The 21,071-nt window shown below is 38.1% G+C and overlaps 1 protein-coding gene across 16 annotated transcripts in view; it reads right to left on the bottom strand.

Annotated features, from left to right (window-relative positions):
- Window positions 1-8,184: 8,184 nt before the first annotated feature.
- PKHD1 (PKHD1 ciliary IPT domain containing fibrocystin/polyductin) overlaps window positions 8,185-21,071 on the bottom strand; it is a 439,380-nt gene continuing 426,493 nt past the window's right edge. For 15 of the 16 annotated variants that reach the window (XM_082411613.1, XM_082411615.1, XM_082411603.1 and 12 more), the window contains 2 exons: window positions 18,549-18,671; window positions 8,185-8,827 (listed from right to left, as the gene is read on the bottom strand). In XM_082411613.1, the coding sequence (XP_082267739.1) occupies window positions 8,367-8,827; window positions 18,549-18,671 (584 nt within the window). In that variant the 3' untranslated portion in view covers window positions 8,185-8,366. Of the gene's footprint in view, window positions 8,828-8,847; window positions 10,138-18,548; window positions 18,672-21,071 lie in introns of those variants that run through there. The other variant, XM_082411609.1, reaches the window with a different exon arrangement.

The following is a 21,071-nucleotide window of genomic DNA, read 5'->3' as shown; positions in this document are numbered from 1 at the left end:
GGAAAAATATTATTGTAAGCTCCTCCTAAACTTGTTTTACACTTAAAACTTCAACCATTTTGGCATAGAATTTTGGGGGAAATGGCTATAAAGCTAGCCAATGCCATGAAAATGAACCCAGAATAACTTTCTTTCTGTAGTACTTAAGGAACTATTTGTTGATTGATCAATCAACACATATTTATTAAGCAACTATTCTCCTCCTCTTTGCCTAAGAGCATCATAAATATTTAGAAATATTTATTTACAAATGTGCTGAAAGCACAGGTCTTGACTCAAGTCTGATTTAGGAAAACAGTTTTCCCATACTCATTCATTCAACATCCACATCCACTCTGTTCCTAAGTCACTGTATTAGGAGTGTGGTGGAGAACTCACGGATACAGGAGACACGGTCCCTGCTGTCACTATGTTTATAACCTGGTTGGGGAAACAGACATATTCTCTAAAATGCCAACAGCCACTCCTCACCTGGGTATGGCCTCGTATTGTAAGGAAGGCAGTGTAGACAATCCCAGGCAAGGGAAAGCTCACTGGGGCATGAGAGACCAGAGGTAGACCTTGTCTGGGCCCCAAAGAATGTATAGGACATGAATTGTGGAAGGAAAGGAAAGGAAAATTGTACGTATAAGGAAAAAGATAAATATTCTCTCTTGGATTTCTTGTGCATTAAAACATACCACTTTTGCCTCAAGATCCAATAGGCCCAATTACTTTGATCTTTGTGTCTGTGGCCCCTTTCCTGAAGCTCCTATAACCCCATCCCAGCAGCACTGAGAGGGGGCCTTAGAAAGGACTGGACAGAAGTGGACAGAAGGGCTTCATTCTATGACCTCTCCATTCTCACTACAACAGGGACCACAAAGGTATGTGATGCTGGTGGTTACCACCATGCAGTACTCCATCCCCAGTTCCCAAATTATATGCTCAGCTGCATGGAGGGATAGGGTTTGTCATCACTATAGCGTTTCCTTCCTACAGAGCCAACCTCACCATAGACATAAATAACCAGAGAGAATATTATTTGTAGGAGGCTGAATAATGACCTCTCAAACGCTATCCTCATCCTAATCCCTGGGACTGTGAATGTACCTTACATAGCAAAAGGGACTTCCAGATGTGGTTAAATTAAAGACTGGGTAATGAGGAGGTTATCTAGGATTATCCAGATGGGCCCTAAATGTAATTGCAGGGGTCCTTAGAGAGGCGGGAGATCAGAAAAACATTAGATGTGAGTCAAGAATCCGAAGTGAAGGAGGCATTGGAGATGCGTTTTGAAGATGGAAGGTCCACAAGCCAAGGAATACAGGCAGCCATGAGAAGATGAAAAAGGCAAGGAAACAGATCCTCCCCTAGAATCCCAAGAAGGAATCAACCTTGAGAGCATTTTTATTTCAGCTCATTGAAACTGATTTCAGACTTCTGACATCCAAAACTTTGAGAGAATAAATTTGTGGTGTTTTTAAGGCAGGAAGTTTGTGGTAATAGCAGCAATAGGACACCAGTATCAATACGTTATTTGAGGGACCTCTCCTAAAATAGCCTTCTCCACTTACTGGAATTCAATCTTTAGATCTATTCCTTTAAGCCATGCCTTGAGAAATCTGTTAAAGTGAAAATACCATAGGGGGTGTGATATAACTAACATTAAAACATTAGTGTGAATGATTCTGTGAAACTATCTAGAAATTCTAGACAAAATGGGTCACTGGATAGGTAAGTTTGATGGAAGGATATAGAAATGATAGGACCGGAGCTTGAAATACATATGGTATGAGCTGGTTTGAGTACCAAAGGTGTGGAGACTAAGATTGGAAGAAATAAAATAAGACAAAGGTCAGGGCAAACCCAAAATACACACGTTAATGATTCCACAATTTTGCCTTGAGTTAGTGCTGCTTTTATGCTCTTTACGCATATAATTTGTACCCATTTTTAAAACAAAGTACCCTATTTTAATTAATTAGTACACAAAAATACCAAAAAGGAAGAGTAGTTAAGAAATCAAATATATTTAGTTAAGCAATCAAGGATTGTGGCTTCCAATACAATAATTCAAGTTAAAATTTCTACATTACCATATAAACTCTCTTCTTGTGCAGAAAATAGTGTGGCATTATTTTAAAATTCTAAACATAGCTCCATCGACCTCAGGGTTCAGACCTCTGCTAGGTGGGAAACGAATGCATTGTTTAGCCCAATACTTAACTTACATTTTCGGATCTTAAATGCAATACTGTATCTAAACTGGGTTTTATCTTTTAACTAGAGGCATTTGTTTATGCAATATCAGTTCTGTTCTAGCACATCCCTAAGCCTCTGAAAAGCAAAACTCGGATTCCTTTATATTGATTACTTATAGCTGTATCAGGAAGAATGTTCTTAAAGCTTAACCACAAGGAAAGAAAAGGATAAGAATGCCATTTTCTCAGCTATCAAGTGTAATGCTTGAGTTGTGCCCTCACTTATTTTGGAAGCCTGAACTCTATCTGCCAAGTTTGACCAAGTCAAGGAAATCACTTCCAGATACAGCTATAAGTTCATTTAGCTCAAAATCATTTCTCAAAAATAAAGTCTACAATACTAATAATTTATGAGTATAACGGATTACTTACTACTTTATATTATTTATAATAGTAATGTATTAGGGTGACCAACTCATCCTGGTATGCCTGGAACTTCTTGGGGTTTTCTGGTTTTCGCACTAAAAGTCTTATATCCTGGAAACCCTCCAGTCTCAGGCAAATCAGAACAGGTGGTCCAAATACCGATATGTTCTTGACAAAATGTCATTTCAAAAATAGTTTACCCACTTAAAATGAGGAAATTAAAAGAAAATAGATTCAATAAATTAACTTCTTTTTTAAAAAACGTAGAACAGTATTTACAGTTTTCATTTAAAAATGTCAAGTGGAATTTGGATAAATAGAGTGTGTATTTTAAGTAGTCGTGGTATTTTCAATGTTCACTTTTGGTTCAAATTTTGTGTTATTTTTATTTCAATAAATATGCAGTCAAAATTTGCTTTTTTTTCCACTAAGTTAATCACACTTAAGACCCCAAATCAAGATTTTCCCCTACACACAGTCAGACATCACCTGTCAAAATTCCAGACAAGCCTGTAATTGTGCACATACACCCAGAATGAAGCATCTATATTTCTAATGCAATTTCAAGCCAGTGTATCAGATTTAAGATCTTTATTATCTCTGAGACAGGACAGCATGTAGACAAATGTCCGGATGGGCCAAGCTTTCAAAGAATGTCGGCATTTATTCTGTGGATATGCATCTCTGCCCAGCCACTGGCCAGGACTGTGCATGACACAGCTAAATACAATTCTGTTTTCCCAATCCCCTACCTCTTCCCCTTTGCCCCCGAATCTCCCCTCGTCTCTTCTCTGCTCCCTCCTTCAACTGTTCATTTTGAAGATATACTTTTCACTAGGATTAATACAGGGTTTGCATTTACAATTTTCATTTACCAAACAGAAAAATATTTTACTAGAAGGCAATGGTATTAAGGAGAATGATTTTCCATGTGCCCCGAGGCCGGGCATAGGCAGGATTTGATTTGCTATGTTTGGCTGGAATCTGGATTGATACGCAGAGAGGAGAGGGGGTGTTTAATAAAATTTACATTTCATTTTCTCACTTGACATCAGTCTCCTGTCACACATGGAACTGATGGGGATGCTGCAAATAACTTTTTTCAGAATCTAGTTGGGGGGACAGACTGGGAAATGAGAAGACAGAAGGGAGAGACGGAGACAAGGACAGTCTGGCTTGTTTCCATCTTGTGGTTCCAGGATGGGAACAAATCCATGGTGTCTGGAGGACCTGAGAGCCGGCATCCTCCACCCTGGAAGGAGCGAGCACCAGTGGGACACCCAGAGAGGCACCGAGACTGACGCCATCCAGATGCCCACAGGGTAATCTACGGGTCGAGTGAGGGGTTTAAGCTTCTGGGGGACTGGAAGTGATTCATGCCCACTGAAAAAGAGATCAGGAGACGTCCAAGAGACTGGAGCAAGGACAAGACAAGAGGACTGGACTCCCCTTTTGTTCAGGGAAACCAGAGTGTCTCTATAGCTGCGTAACAAATTACCGCAACTGAGTGACTTAAAACAGTACCCACCGTGGAATACCACTCAGTCTTAAAGAAGAGGGAAATCCTGCTGTCTGCAACAACACTGATGGACCTAAAGAACATTATCTAAGTGAAATAAGTCAACATAGATAGATGAATAATATATGGTCTTGCTTATATGTGGATCTAAAACAGTCATACTCAGAAGCAGAAAGGAGAATAGTGATTGCCAGAGGCTGGGGGCAATGGGGAGGTGATGGTCAAGGGGCACAAAGTTTCAGTTATGCAAGATAAGTTCTGAAGGTCTACCATCCAGCATAGTGCCAACTGCTAACGATACCGTATTACCCTCAGTGGTCCCTTGGTATCCATAGGGGATTTGTTTCAGGAGCCCCTGCAGATACCAAAATTCGCAGATGCTCAAGTCCCTTACATAAAATGGCACAGTACAATTGCATAGGTACCTATTGATACAATCTTCTGAGAGAGTCGATCCTATGTTAAGTGTTAAAAGATATAGTGATAATAATAAATGAGTTGTCATTTTGAGACTGAAATGAGGGATGATATAGAGCAATCAATTCAAATCCCAGTAAATTCTAGAAAGTCCTATAATGTGTTAAACAGATCTTCCATCTCAAAACAGACCACATTTATGGGCAGAATCTATTCTTTTTTTGAATTGTTCCAAGCAAAGAAATTCCCAGTCTTTTGAGGCCCAAAGATAAAAAAGGCTAGAAGAATACTTGTAAACACCCAAATCTATGTATTCAACCATTTAAACCTCATTTAACATTATAAAAAAATGTTTTATCCCTTTTTAAAATATTAAGTTCCGGAAATGTGATTTTCCTCTCAAATATAACTGTAATTTGTCACAGTGATATAGTGTAAGCTGAAATCAACGGTTCTACACTCATCAGAGTAATTCCTTCTGCTTATAACTCTTTCAAAATTGACACAATACATTATAAGTTCTGGAAACAAAATATGGAATAAATGCATGAATTTTAAATGACAGAATTAATTAAAATCCTTGACTGTTATTGACATGTACATGACATTTTATAGAAGCTTGGTTGATTAATATTTGCATGTAATTTACATTCAATTTCCCCATGCTCATTTTTGCGTATAGTTTGCATACATTTCAATGTATAGTCATTTTATACTTTTGGAGTTAGACTGTTAGATGGAAGGGAGTCATTCAACTGAATAATCCTTGAAAGGGGACGTCCCTGAGGGACTAAAGCCTCTCAGTACTCAGCAGCCTCTTTGGGCAATGAGATGGGCAAGTTTGCTTCAGGTCACAACTTTGGTCAGATTGGCCCAGGCTCTCACTCTGAGAGACACACGAAGCTCTGTCAGAGTCCGGTACCTTCTCTGAACACATTCCCCAAAACTCAAGAGATGGTGGAAACTACCCTAGCTCCCATCATCCCTCTCAGCTTTAACATCCATAAATATTTACAAATAATTTTGAACTCTCTAGAATTTTAGTTTGTTCAGTATCTTGGAGAAAAGGAGTCCATCACACATAGAAAATCAGAAATGGGAGGCAAGAAGAGGTCCTTTGAAATTACACAGCAACAAGACATTTTAAAATTACTTATTTGAATAAAGGGTAAGTCTTGTTACTGCTGGGAAACACTTACTGGGTTCCCTATGTTAATGGTCTGAGTAAGTTTAGGGTTGGTCTACAGTGGGGCTTTATTTAATCAACTCATCTCCAGACAAAAAGGAAACAAGATCTCTTCTCTTTGCTTCCAGAATTTACCCAATTCTCCCATTTTTTGAGGAGGAAAAAAAGAACTGCCTTAACTATGGGCTGGGGATTCTGGCTAGACTCTGAAATCCCATGACACATGCAAGAGCCCTGCAAGTTACTCTGGATATTTCTGGCTGCCGTTCAGGCGCAAAGAGTCCATTCTGGACTCAGGGATCCTAGGTTTTGCTAGGGTAAAATTAATAGGTCGATTATGGTTGTTCCCAGCCAGAGGCATAGGATCAAACTTGCCTTCCAAAAAGATCAGTGTTTAGCACATGGAGGATGGATAAGAAGATAGTAGAGATTGGGAGAAGGGTAAAGAAGGTGTAGAAATAAGAGCTGGTAGCTGACTTTTGGGGAAGGGTTAGATAGAAGGAGAAGTCGTGGGTGACTTCTAGATTTCTAGTCTGAATGTGGTCATGCCATGCACTGTGTGAGGGCAAGCCTGAGGAGAAGCAGGTTTTAGGCCCTGTTAACATTGTAGTGGCTGTGGGATAACCTAGTGGAATTTCTCAGTAGGCAGCTCGATAAACAATATAGAGCTCAGGAAAGACACCTGGGCTGGAATTGGAGGTGGTGAAAGGGAGAATGTACAGACAAACCCTTAGTGGGCAGTTTTCTACTCCTCAAAAGCCTTAACTTCTGAAATGTTTTTGTAGTGAAAGATCACAGCTCTCTGAGGACCCAGAGAATCCAACACAGTGTCACAGAGAAGACTGCCTACCTCCTTTCAGGGCAGCTTTAAGATCTGAGATGTCTGCAAGACACCTAAAGAATGGACACAGGGGGGCTTCCCTGGTGGCGCAGTGGTTGAGAATCTGCCTGCCAATGCAGGGGACACGGGTTCGAGCCCTGGTCTGGGAAGATCCCACATGCCGTGGAGCGACTAGGCCCGTGAGCCACAATTGCTGAGCCTGCGCGTCTGGAGCCTGTGCTCCCCAACAAGAGAGGCCGCGATAGTGAGAGGCCCGCGCACCGCGATGAAGAGTGGACCCCACTTGCCACAACTAGAGGAAGCCCTCGCACAGAAACGAAGACCCAACACAACCATAAATTAATTAATAAAAAAAAAAAAAAAAAAAAAAAAAGAATGGACACAGGGGCTGAGAACTTCCCTGCCAGCTCATGGTAGAGTGAGCCATACTTTCCCGCTGCTGCCCTCAGATGATGACTTTCTGCCATTAATACCTCCTCCAGGGCTAATTCCAGGACATCATTGTTTAAAATTCTGCCATGATAGAGTGTGTTTCCTTCCTCTGCTCTAATTCAAACATAGGACAGCCCCTTCATCTTTCAGAGATTGGAAAATCCTGGTTTCGATTTAGGGAAAAGCTCAGAGCAAGTTCTTTCTAGATATTTTCTTCACCTTTGCAGTCTTGGCTTTACTCCCTTGGTGCATAAGACCTTCTGGATCCACAGCCAAGGACACAGGCTGCTTAAAGTATCAGTTAGTTTGGACACAGATGGGCCCTCTGCAAATGTGTGAATTGGGTGAAACTACCTTTCATATCCTTACTCAACTTATCAGCATAGCTAACCCTCTGCTCTGGTCTCCATCTGAACCCCTAGCACACAGCCTAGAGAGGCTGCACATGATGTAATCTCTCCCATGCACTATCTTCTCCAAAAAAGCAGTTTTCTAATAATTAAGTTAGCTGATAATCCACTTGGCCACTTGGTCATCTCTAGTCTCCCACTACAGTTTTTTTCCACTTGTAAATTTGACTCAGTTATTAACAGAAAGAACTATTGAAAAACATAAATGTGGTCCATGGACAATTTCCTTACCCAAACTTGCTATTTTTATATTTTGTCCTCAACTAAAATCTCAGCAAAGCCCAAGAGAATCTCAATTTCCATGTGTCAGTACTCATGAGGTGCAAGCTTGGTATGTTTGCTCAACTGTGGGCTCCTAATAATGATTGAATTCAAGCCATGAAATAAAATCATCTTGTGAAAAACCAGGTGGTTGCCAGGTAAGGCTGACAGACCAGGGAGCAGGGTCTTCTCCTGTCCTTCAAATATTCCCATAGGAAAAAGAAATGTTTTGCTTCAACACTGCAGAAATAGCTGTAGCAGACCAGACTTTTTCATGATCCCTTCAATAAGAGAAGCCCAAAGCTTTGTGGGTGATCATCCTAGAGGAAGCTTAATACCACCCCCTACTGGTATAAATCAGCATTACACTGTTATTAAAATTGGTAAATCAGAAAGATAACCAGCTTAAGCTAAAAACAAGTAAAAAATTATCTAGTATTTGGGAACCTATTATTTGCCTGACATTGGACTAGGATTCGTGATAAATACAAAAGATGTATCAGATACCATTTCAATGTACATTCATTTATATGACTGTCTTCCACTTTAAAGTTGAAAACAGAGAATTCAGAGTCTATATTCTCCCTTCTTAGTGTCCAGACTGGTCAGGCCTCATCTCCCCTGCTCATCATGATCCAGATATATTTTGAACATTATAACTTTCAGCCCAGATGCCCTCACTACTCCTTGATCACAGCTGCTCCTGAACAGCCTCCGGACGTACTGAATGGAGGCAGAATGCCTCGGTGGCACCGCAGGAGGCTGGCTTCTCCTGGGACAGCCCCAGGCTGACATGCTCCTTGCCCAGGCGACTCCGGCCCTGCAGTCGCTGCGTCTCTCGTCTGAGGTCTGGGCAGGGCAGCAGCAGCTGATCTTGGCCTGACAGCTGGTATCGGAGCACCTGCTCCTGGGCCTCCTTCCAGCTCCCAGTCTCCTGCAGGTCCACCTGCTGAGCAGGAGAGCCCAAAGCACAGGTGTTCCCCTGTGATGCGACACTGGTAATGCTGGGAGCAGGCACCGCGGCCTCAGCCTCTTCTCGGCTGCCACCTTCCTCTTGGACTGCACGGCGGCTTACCTTCCTTCTGGACACACCATTCAGTGACTGATGGGGGAGCTGGTTCAGCTTGCCCAGCATGACCTTCATCCTCAAATCTGAGAGAAAAGAAGGAGGAGACGAAATAGACCTACTTCCCAATCAGCTGATTGCACATTTTGCATATTTAGCATTCCTGAAAAGATATCTCCAAATAATTAAAGCTTGAGTTATATCACCTTATCGATTTCCAAATATCTTTGGGAATACATACTTTTTCGAAAAAAAAAAAGAAAAACACGATATCCTAAGCCCAACTGATAATTAATATTAACTATCTAACACAAATTTGATAATATAGCTTCCCAGAAAAAAACTTTTATGATGTTGATAAGTCAATCAGGATTTTTCATTGTAAGCATGGCAGCTTAAATATGAAAATTAGGCCAGAGTCAGACCTTACCAAGTGGGTTAACTCACACTTGTATTTAGAAATGTGAGCTCTAAAAACCAGTCTTATTAATACTTTTGGCTTTTATGCCAAATTCATCATTTAAATATTTTTGATTTTACAAAAACATAAATATAAACATATGCAGAGATATATAAATATATATATAAATATATATTTATATAAATATATATTTATATAAATATATAAATAAACACATATCCATATGAGTGTGTATATATAATTACCAACCTATAAGAAAACACACCCTAGGCCTGAAATATTTTTTCCATGCTGTCTTTCAAAACTCTCTGCCTTCTTTTACTCCCCTCCCTAAATTTCTCACTTCCTTCAGAAAGTATTTCCTAACTCATAAATGTCTCGTCCTCATAATTCATTAAGTGTTGAGGTATGTATCAATCTATTTTTACAAACAATAAAATGTTATAGTTCAACTTTTTAAATAATTTTATTAAATTATTGTTTTTAAACAAATTAAAGGAAATTCAAAATTATTCTGTGTTAGTGATACTCATCCTTTTACATTCCAGTATGTGTTCTTTGAAGAGAGAAAGGATAATAATCATTTAAAGTAACACTTATATAGCAATTATAGCAATTATCACATGCTGGCCACCAATTTTTATATATATATATATATTTTTTACATACATACATATATTTTATATATATGTATGTATATACATATATACATATATATGTATGTATATAAAAATATATACATACATATATATACATATATACATACATATATATACACATATATATTATTTAATCCTTACCAGCACTCTGTGAAGTAAGTGCTATTATTATCTCCCTCTTAGAAGGGAGGCCATTGAGATACAAAGAGATTAAGTAACTTCTCAAGACAACATATAAAGGAATGGCAGATCTTACTTACATTACAGAGGTCAAGATTTGTGGCTCCAGAGTCTGTACTGTGAGAACCACACAATACTGTGTAAAGTTAAGATAGCAGTGAGTTAAGAAGAAAGTCTGGCTGGATACATGCATGAGAGTGGGGCATGACATTTCCCATCCCTGCTTATCTCATATCTCACCACCAAATGCATAATGTGAACTTTTTGTACGTGTATAGTTTTAAATACAAGGTAGACGTTAATTTATGAACCTGTGTATTATGCTTCTCTCTTAGTTTACTGAGACCCATCTTGGCTTGTGTTAGGAGACAGTCATCATGTCTATATCAAGGTGTAAGAGACAGTATTGAGGCAAAGGGTAACAATTTCCCACCTCAATTTAATCTAACAATGAATGGGAGCTGAGGTGAGGAAGAAAGAAGGTAATAGCAACATAATATAAATATGAGTACTCTCTCTATATATAAAATATATATAACACACTTTTGATTTGGAGCAGTAAAACAAGATAAAGTAATCATGTTCCTTATATAGTTTTGATGATGTGTCAATTAATATTCTGCGAAGCCCACATTATCCATATCTTCTCTCTCTTCTTCCACAGTCCTTTTGCCTAGCATGTATCTGCCATGGTCCTCTAACTATGGGATAATTCTCTTGCTTAGAGCTTTCAGGTTATCCTAGTCTCACTATGGGATCTTCAAATCCTTCCAGAACTGTTCCTTGACAGCTCAAACTACATTGCATTGTGCCTCAATACTTGCTGGCTGGAGTTTCTCATTTGACTTGGGCAACTCTTTCTATTATTGGACACCTTTCCTTGTATGAGAGTCTCATCTTCCTCTTAGAACTTTGAGTTCCTTCAGGGAAGGAACTTTTTTTGCCATTAACCTTGCCCCTCTGTTAAGCCCAATCCTATGCCAAGTATTGAGCTTGGTGTCATCTCTATAATTACCGCTCCCACCAGGAGGAAAAGATATAGTTTATCAAGATCAGCAAATAACCAAACAACAAGAATAATCGATTGTCAGATAGAAGCAAAGTTTAAAAAGGAAGAAGGGCTTTGAATTTTTATCCCTTTGTACAACCAATACCATCTCATGTAAGGGGAATCAAACACTGCAAGTCACCTATTTTCAATCCATTGAAGGTATTGTTATTCTGTTTTTGAGAGACCGTCTTTGGAAATCTATTCCCCCTTGTTCTTCAGGTCTGCATCTATTCATAAAAGACTAACACGAGTGTAGCTTTCCTTTGCAGGCCCAAAACCATTTAAAAATCTCCCATGAATTATTTACATGGCAGCTCCAATCAGCAACATAGCTGACAGACTCCCCAGCTGAAATGAGAGTGCACTGAGTAAAGGTGCCAAGGGAGGCTGGCCACTTCCCACTGTGAGGTTATAGACAGAACTAAGTCAGCACACATTATATGTCAGCACCGACATCAGAAGGAATCCGATCCTTTGATCTTGGACCTCCACAGGAAGCTTAGATCTCAGACAAATGAGATAAAAAAATGAATTTATAGCAGATATGTGTCCTAAGGCATTCAGCTGAATATTTGGGTTTTAGGGAAGGAAGAATAGTGAGTATCAAATCATATGAAACGGCATGCCTCCTTTCCACCTCCATCTCATTGGTGAGTCCCCATTAAAATGGAAAGATAGCATTTCACATTGCTCCTCCACGTTATCTCAGAGTCCCATTTGTGGGTTTGATCAAGTTTCAGGAAGAATGGGGTAAAATATGGGAACACAGATCCTTTCTCTATGAAAACCAAGACTCCATGGTTTTGGGTCCATCCAGGTCCATCCACAGTCAGTGAAACTTTTCCAGGTAACTTTCATCTCTTTTGGCTTCCAGAACTTTCTTGGGCAACAAATATGCTGAGCTACGGTTTTAAAAATTTGTGTGGGTAGTAGTCATTGGCTTCTTTTTTTTTTTTTTCGTGTTTCTTTTTTGTTTCATTCACTAGTTTGTTGTATTTTTTAGATTCCACATATAAGTGATATCACACAGTATTTGTCTTTCTCTGTCTGACTTATTTCACTCATTGGTTTCTTTTGCAATGGGATAATTAACAATGAATCTCCCCTCTCCCCACCCCACTCCCACTCTTTATATTTTCATAGCATAGTCTCCATGTGCTGCATTTAGTGTTGGATGACCTGAATTCAGTACAAAAGACCCAGTATAATGACGTCTATTTTGAAGCCTAAATAGGATCTAAAGCAGCAAGATGGATGGCTGATCAGCCAACATAAAGAATGGACTCCACTTTGGTTTCTCATTTGTCAATAAGGGCACAGTCCTGCCACATATTGAAGAAGACATATACATAATTAATAAATAACATTAAATTATTCATTATTAATTGGTAAGTATTAATTAATATTAATGGATACATATTATAAATACTATCACCAATGTCCTTTCTAGATTGTTCCTTTAAATGAAAAATTATTATTTATTTTTAATAAACAATGCATGGCAAATCAGGAAGTATGAAAATTTTTAGAAGATAAAGAAAAAAATGCCTTTAATCCCACATATCATAAGTGATCTCCACTTTATTATGTTTGTAATACTCTAGCAATGGCTATGTTTTAGTAAACCTAGTTTAACTCATTAATCTATCTACAGTTTACTTTGGTATATTTTTTGAAGTGTGAATCTAGATTAATAAATGTTCTAAAGAGTCAAATTTACAGCCCCATTTATAGACTAATGCTTGTGTTTTCCTTTATTTTTATTATCTCTATCACATATTACATTTCTATATCTAGTATCTATATCTATACCTAATTGAGATTATTTCTCATAATGTGCTCATATATTCTTGTGTCAGTATCACATTGAAGAATAGTGACATAAATATTATCTCTCTGGTTGAGCTACCTTTTCCCACTGCCAAAAAAAACAATTTCCTGTAAAAAATTAGTTTTCTAGTGTTGATCTATAGTTTCTGAAGAATTTTAGAATCATCTTATGCTGTTCTACTCCTGTATAAAATAATTGGAACTGTGTTAAACCAAAGTTAATATAGAAATAACTGAGGTCTTTGCAATATTAGTCAACCTAATTAGAAACATGTTGTAATTCCCTATGTATTCAAGTCTTCTCTTTAAACTATTCAATAAAATATAGTTTATTTTTTATATAAGTCCCATATATCTCTTGTTTATAGATTTTTTTTTTCCAAGGCAGCATATTCTTTGTCACTAATGTGTATTTCTTTGTCTTTCCTAACTGTATACCATTGGCTTATACAGTATGATTTTTGCATAGATTGACATTATATTTGAGTAAGTTACTCAAGTTATTTATAAATTATAGCAGTTAGTGGTTGAATCTTTAAGTTATCATTAAATAATCATCTGTAAATCATCATATATTTTTCCAAAGTTGTCCTCTAAATTTTGTTTTATATCTGACTTTGTTTCTTCCTATTCCAAAATATATGTTATAAAATTATGGTAAGAATGAGCTCTGTGTTTTACCCTCATTTAAGTAGGAATTCTTCTAATATTCCATTGTTAAAGTTAATATTGGATCTCGGTTGCAAATAGCATTGGAACTCTCCATCTTATTTACCAGGCATCTTATTTATTCCTGGTTAGTTTATTTTAAAGTTTCCTTAAGGAGTAAGTGATAGATTTTATTTATGTCTTTAAATTAGGAGATGTTCATATCTTTTTATTATATGGCATGGACATGCTATTTATTAATAACTTCCAAATATAGTTTTACTTTCTTGGGAACTTGGGACAATTTCTTGTTCTAAACTGTTTTGTTCTTCACTGTTTCCAGACATCTTGAGGCCAGCCCTCTCCTCTCCTCTCCTCTCCCTGTCATTCCTATAGATTTGTACTTACAAAAAGGTAAATTGACAGTCTTTTTTATTTTACATTCACAACACACAGCATATACAGTCAGTAGAATTCAAACGTGGTAGAGATAAGAAATCCACGAAGTTAATGTTTATGGTCACACCTGCATGGTATGGAGCCCCTTTTCACATGTCAGTCTTTCATTCCCAACATTCGGGGCATGTATTTCACATACACACACACAATAGTGACCAGTAGCCAGACACAGATCAGGGTACGATTTGGAGAAGGCAGCACTGAGATCTCCAGCAGTAGCTGTCCTGCAAAGACAAAGGCAGTCCCCAGGAAACTGGGAGAGGAAACTCAGGTGGCCAGCAGACAGCATCGCCTGGAAGGAAGTTGTCGCTTTTTGCCCATTGTTAGGACCCAAAAGATGTGTGGCCATTGTCCTGTTGTTAATCTTATGAACCAGGATAAAATTTCTCCATCTCTTTTAGATGAGATGAGTAGCCGTTTTTTTTTTTTTGTCAGCAGTTGTAAGAACTGCTGGAATCCAGAGGTCTCTGGAAAGAGGAGAGGGAAAAGAGAAAGGCTCATTTCATCTCTACCTTCACCATTTACTCAACAATGGTGATCAATGGTCTCATGTCCTAACACCCTCTGGTAAAGGTGCTGCTGGGATTAGAAAAGATACAGAATTTAAACAGAGGAATCTGGACAAGATAAAAACAAATAATTATATTACATATAAAAGGTGTTAAATGAATAAAAGGGAGGTGTCACAAAAGTTGAGAGAAGGGGACTATTCCTTCTAGATAAAAGATTTTGAAAAAAAAGAGAAAAAGTATTTGATCTGGGATTGGAAAGAATGGAAACTTTAGATCTGTGGGTACATTATAGAAGGGTATCTTGAAACCGAGAGTCTTATTCTCTGTGTACAGGGAATACTGTCCTGGTGGGAAAAGAGAAAGAGTGAAGGAAGAACATCTATGAGGAGTGTGTTAACTGAGGCTGAACTGAAGATGTATCTGGGAAATGGAGTGGGTGGGAGATGAAAACCAAGACACAGCAGAGGTGGAATTGATAAAACCTAGCAAGCAAGGGGGCAGGGTGGTAATGGGAGACTAGCAGTTAAAGGTAACTCTGAGGTGTCTAGCCTGGGAGATTTGGGGGATATTAACCAAATAAGAGGAATAAGGGAACAGCCGAGAAGGAATGGTACAAAACTGAGCTTCAGCAGAGCAAAGCAGGGCTCCTTCCCTGATCTTCTGTGAACCTGAGTTTGTGCAAAGTACACAATTAAACCCTTAGCAAATGGGATTTGAAACCGTGTGATATGATTTGGGAGCTGGAAGCACTAAACATGTAGCTTAGGATAATGGCATTCTTTCTCTCCTTTGGCATTCTCTCCCCTCCTCAAATTCTACAAATACATATTGTTTGTTGTGATTGCTTTACACTTACTTGTTTATTGCCTGGAATTGTTCTTTCATTTTCCCCAAAATATTATTCTTGTGTCCCAATCATATTAGAAATTCATAAAGGATAGGTAGCCAAATATCATCTCTTTGTAACTATACAGAGAGGACCTCATAAGGTACAAAAAAAATACAGGAAATAAATAAATACTTATTTAATATGTATTAGAAGATAAAATTTAAGTTCATTCATTGTAATTCCAGCAATCTCTCACCTAAATGTTACAGAGACGAGTAATCGCTTCTGCCAGGATTTCTCAACCTTGGAATCACTGACATCTTGAGCCAGATCATCTTTGCGGTGGGGGTGATCTCTTCTCACTAGATGCTAGAAGCATCCCCCTCCCCCAAGCTGTGACAACAAAAATGTCTCCAGACAATGCAAGGATCTGCTGGAGGCAGGATGACCACACGTCCCAATTTGCCTGAGACTGAGGGAGTTACTGAGACACAAGGCTTTCATTTTTAAAACTACGAAAGTTCTAGGAAAGCCAGGATGACTTGGTCACCCTACTTGGGAGACAAAATTGCCCCTGGTTAAGAACCATTGGCCTGTGGGAACAGAGAGCCATCTTTATATGACAAATTCCAAAAACCGTTAAGTGTGACTATGGAGGTATGATTTCAGTATTTTTGGAACCCCAAAGAGGAAAATATTCATTTTCATTGAGGTGGGGAGGATTAGAGAAGATTTTATGAAAAAAAAGGGCATACCAGCTGGTGCTGAAAAGCTTGAGGGGGTTTGAACAGGTGAGTGTGAGGAGGGGGCAAGAAGGTGAAACCCAGAGTAGGAGCAGGAAGACAGGGTGGAGTCAGGTCTTGGAGGGCGTTGAGTCCTAAGTAGCAAGAAAGACCAACAATGAGTAACACATACACAGCGCATACAACACGCCAGGAATCTTTCCGCACTCTAGAGTGACATTAACTCAATCAGCATCACAATATCTGAGTGTGGGCAATATTATTAGGACAATTTTCCTGATGAGGAAACCGAAAAGCACAGAGAGGACTGTGGACCTGCTTGAGGCCACGAAGTAAGTCAACAAGGGAATCAGGATTAAACCCAGTCTTGCTGACACCCGAGTTTCACGCTCTTAACTGTCACATTCTCCTGCCTCTCTAACTGAGGCTGGTAATCCATTAGATCTTCTGAGTAGCAAAGTGACAAAAGCAGATGTCAATTTTAAAAGCTAGCTCAGATGCTCCCTATGTCAAAAACCCTGGTAAAAGTAAAACACAAGGGATACATGCTTTACTCCCTTCCCTGTTGCATACATACAATTTTTGCTAAAAGCCGTAGCGTGATGAATTTACAGTCTGAATCTACTGGACAGTGGAAATGCTTGATTCCACCAGCTAAATATGTGAAGGTGTTGCTCTGTGTTTGCAGAGTGCTTATGAGAGAGACGGCCAATGGCTTGATCAGCAAATGCCACAAGTTTAAAAACACAGAAGGAAAAGGAAACTAGAGTGCCACGGTAATAATAAAATAAAACCTAATTTATTTAAAGCTAGCAATAATTAGGTGTTTTGTAGCTGGTAATAATCTCCAAAGAAAAGCAAGAGATGCCTAATTACTTCCCTTGGAAACAATGCTCTTAAGATTCGGACAAAGCTTAGAAGATAAGAAAACAAATCCTCTCTGATCCCCAGGGGAGGATTTGGATCACACATCTTTCTATTTTTAACTTGGATGTCCTAATAAAATGGCCTCTTTCATTCTTCTGTCTCTTCAACCTAAACTCTTCCACAGGAGCCCTGTCCCTTGTTTCATTCCTGGTAATTTATTAATAATCTCCCACATAAAAAATGTCCCTTAATAAAACATCCAGGCATTGTGGACTGTGTAATGTAGTTAATTTAAGCCGGGAAACTGAGATTCATGTAAATGGCCATATTAGATTAGGGGAAAGATTAGCATCACTCCTGCTGGTTGCTGGAAAATGCAGTTGAATATGCTCTTCTACACAGAGCTGGGTTCAGAGGACCATTTTCAAACACCTGTCCTGAATTTGCATGCCATAATATGGACAAGAAGCTTCTGGAAACCAAAGTCGAAGTGGTCTTAGATGGAATCTAGAAAGATCTCCTGCCCCCTCCTCTCTATCTTCATCCTTCACACCCCCACCCACTCACATTCCCTACTACTTTTTGATGCAGGTCCAGGAGGTGAATGGAGTATGGATGGCTAATTTGATGGGAAACTTAAAAAAAAAAAAAAAACCTCATTTACTCTGTGGGAAAAAATCCAAACAGGCAAACAAACTGATACGCAGATACACACAGTCACCAGAGTTCATTAAACTCATTAGAGGCAGAACAACTTCGGACTGCTATGGTTTGGTGAAACATCCACTCAGAACCGGTAAAATTTGGATTCCTTTTTGAGCAGAAAATATCATGATAATTGGCTATTATTTAGGGGAAAAAAGGAATATTCTCCTATTTAGAGCATATGTTTCAAAATATTTCAGATCCATCGAAGTTTCATGAATATTTTTCATACACCATACTAGTACTTGGCAAATCCATCTTGTGTTCTGCCCATTGTCTTTGTAATTTCTGTGTCCTTAGAAGGACAAAACATTGGTGTGTGATAAATGCTTATCTTTTCTCTGCTTGGCAGCAACTCTAATGACAATTTAACAATATAACAAGCAAAATCATCTGGCATCATGCACAACGTAGGCAAATAATACCTTTTGCAAAAAGTACAACTAAACAACAAAGCAGAGCTTAACAAAGCTGACTTATTTCTCGAGGGTTCTTGCATTCAATCTACTTTGCATAGTTGGTATTTGGCAACTCCATTCTCTTCTTTCCCAGATTCAATTATGTTGCCAAACTGGCAGCTTTGCAATAGCTAAGGGAAAGATTATATGCCTATACTCTGGTTTTTCTTTCCTCTATATAACGAATTCAAATGTTAAACCCATAATCTTCTAGTAAGAAAAAATATATATAAATGTCAACTCGAATAATTGGTTAGTAGCTGAGTGAATCAGCTGGACTCGTGTGTTCTTATACTGGGGTATAATTTCCTTGAGAAGAAGTAACAAAGGCTAAAGAGGGGCTATAAACTAAACTGATTCAGAAACTGGCAGCCAGCGGGAGGCTCCAGTTCCCACACAATGGGTTTGTTTCTCTTGTGGGAATCATCCCATTGTCCAAGCTTACCTTCTGCCATTGTTGTGCCTTCTTTTTCAGTCTCTACTTGTGATCCTTGGCGTTTGGGTGAGACGTGGCTATGATTCTTTTGATCATTAGTCTGGGATTCAGAAATCTCTTCACTTTTTATTTCTGTATTAATGAAAAAATACATTGGCTTTTTTTAGAATAAAGTGACATTTTTATTATAAATGGGCCCTAAGTGTTAGGATATTTCCCTTCTCCGCTCCCCCAAAATTATTGTGATATACGTGCAGTAGAATGCATTTAATAGTCTCAGAGCTTAAGGAATAATGAAATAAAATCCCATATACTGACCACAACATTGAGGTATAAAACTACCATCCGATATACTTGCCACCACATGTAGTTACTGAACATGTGAAAAGTGACTAGCTCAAAAAGAGATGTCCCGTAAGTGTAAAATACACACCTGATTTTTCAAAAATGTAAGATATCTAATATTTTTATATCCATTACATGTTGAAGTATTATCTTGATATTTAAGGTTAAATGGCTGCTAGAAAATGACACTATGTGTCTCACTTTGGTGGTTCGTGTTATCTTTCTGTTGACCAGAGCTGCAATGTTACTAATACTTTTTTAAAACATTTTATTTTGAAATAATTATAGATTCACAGAAAGTGTCAAAAGAAATGTACAGGGATGACCCATGCACCTTCACCCAGCCTTCTCCCTACTTCCAACAACTTGTATAACTGCAGTATGACATCAAAACCAGGAAATTGGCACTGGTGCAATCCACAGAGCTCATACAGCTGTGTGCTTTTGATTGAAGACTTTATATCTTCAGTCTGCTCTTGACTAGAGTGATGCCTTCTCTCCTATTCATTTGTTCATTAAATATATTAATAAAAATACGTTTATATTCTTCATGCCAGGCATTGTTCTAGGCACTGGAAAGCCAATGATAAGTATGAAAGACCAGGTCTGCCCTTATAGAGCTTTTATTCTAGTTTGGATGGCAGAAGAAAAAAAAATAAATTGTAATATGATGTCAGATAATGCCATGCCAAGACAGATGATGATTTTCTCAAGGAAAGGCACTTTTGTGATTGAGTTTTGAGCTGAACTAGTTGATTTTTTTCACAGGACACCAGTTTTACATTGAAAGAACTTGAAAGAATGATTGAAAGACAAATTATGGTTATTCATACTTTGGTACTGGGAGTTTTTTTTTTTAAGTAAATGAAGTGAGCCTGTAACTTCAAAGAAACGATTGACAGTATTTGTTGCCAGTAATATAAATCAAGCTCACATGGGAAATTTTAGAACTTTAGAAAATTTTTATCAACTACTATAAGCTTCACAGATTTCTAATTCTGTTGATATTAATGTGATTTTTTTTTAAATTATAGAAGGAAATATATCAGCATTTTGTAGACCTGCATAACTCAGTGAAACAACATTTCCTTAATGGCCAAAGCATAATGTTTCAAAATCACGTATGGGCAAAATCTCCATTCAAAGTACAAGGTAGACTGGTGCATTTTCATGTAACAATATAAAAAGTACATTGAGATGTACCTTTAAGTAACTTCCTCTTGTCCAGGTTGGGTGCAATATCAAAGAAGAATGTCTACGGTATCTGTAAAGGTTATTAATACTCTTCCTTTTTCTACTATGTATCTGCGTGAGGCTAGATTTTCTTCACATACTTCAGCCAAAACAATACGTTGCAACAGACTGAATGCAGAAGCTGCTAAGAGAATCCAGCTGACTTTTTTTCAGGCAGACATTAAAGAGGTTTATAAAAAATGTCATTCTTTTCACTATATATTTTTAAAACATAGTTTTTAAGTTAAAAATATGTTATATTAACATATAATGCATGTCTTATTTGTATTTTAAAATAAATTAATAAATAGCTTTACATGTTCTCTCTTAACTTCTAATTTGGAAATACTGATAGATAGAACACACAGTGACGAAAGCTCTTTGGGGATTTCGATAATTACTGAAAGTGTGATGAGGTCCCGAGATCAAAATTTTGTAAAGTGCTGCTCTAGTCTGTACAGCTGGATCAGAGAATCACTTTCTAGGAGGAAGATAGGGAACAATATCCTCTCTGATTCTAAAGTAATAAATGCTAATTATAGCAATATGAAAAATACAGAACGATATAAAGAGGGAAATAGAAATTACTCATACAGAACTGATGACTATGTATTTTTTCATGAAGTTCCTCCTAATCTCTTTAAATTTTTTAAAAGAAAGTTAGAAGTCTGTGTCCAGTCAAGAAAATATGGAAATTAAATACAGGGAAATGTGTCCAAAGATACTGAAAGGTTGAGAAAGCAAAAAGAGGACACTGAGATAACTGATAACGTTAGTAACTGCAGGAAGAAGCTTCCTCTAGAGTTGGGTGAACAAAAGAGAAGAGATGGGGTGAGCGAGCTTAGAGGACAGTCCCTCCATGGCTGGGAGGTTTAACTATAAAATGGAGGATGAGAATTAAATCACCTACTTCACGAACCATGAGATTAAAAATTATGAAAGTTCTTTACTTTC

This window comes from Balaenoptera physalus (genome assembly GCF_965194825.1).
Source record: "Balaenoptera physalus genome assembly, chromosome: 11".
Classification (NCBI taxonomy): Eukaryota; Metazoa; Chordata; class Mammalia; order Artiodactyla; family Balaenopteridae; genus Balaenoptera; species Balaenoptera physalus.
The sequence above is the reverse complement of the archived record's forward strand: the minus strand, read 5'-3'. Positions and strand labels throughout refer to the sequence as shown.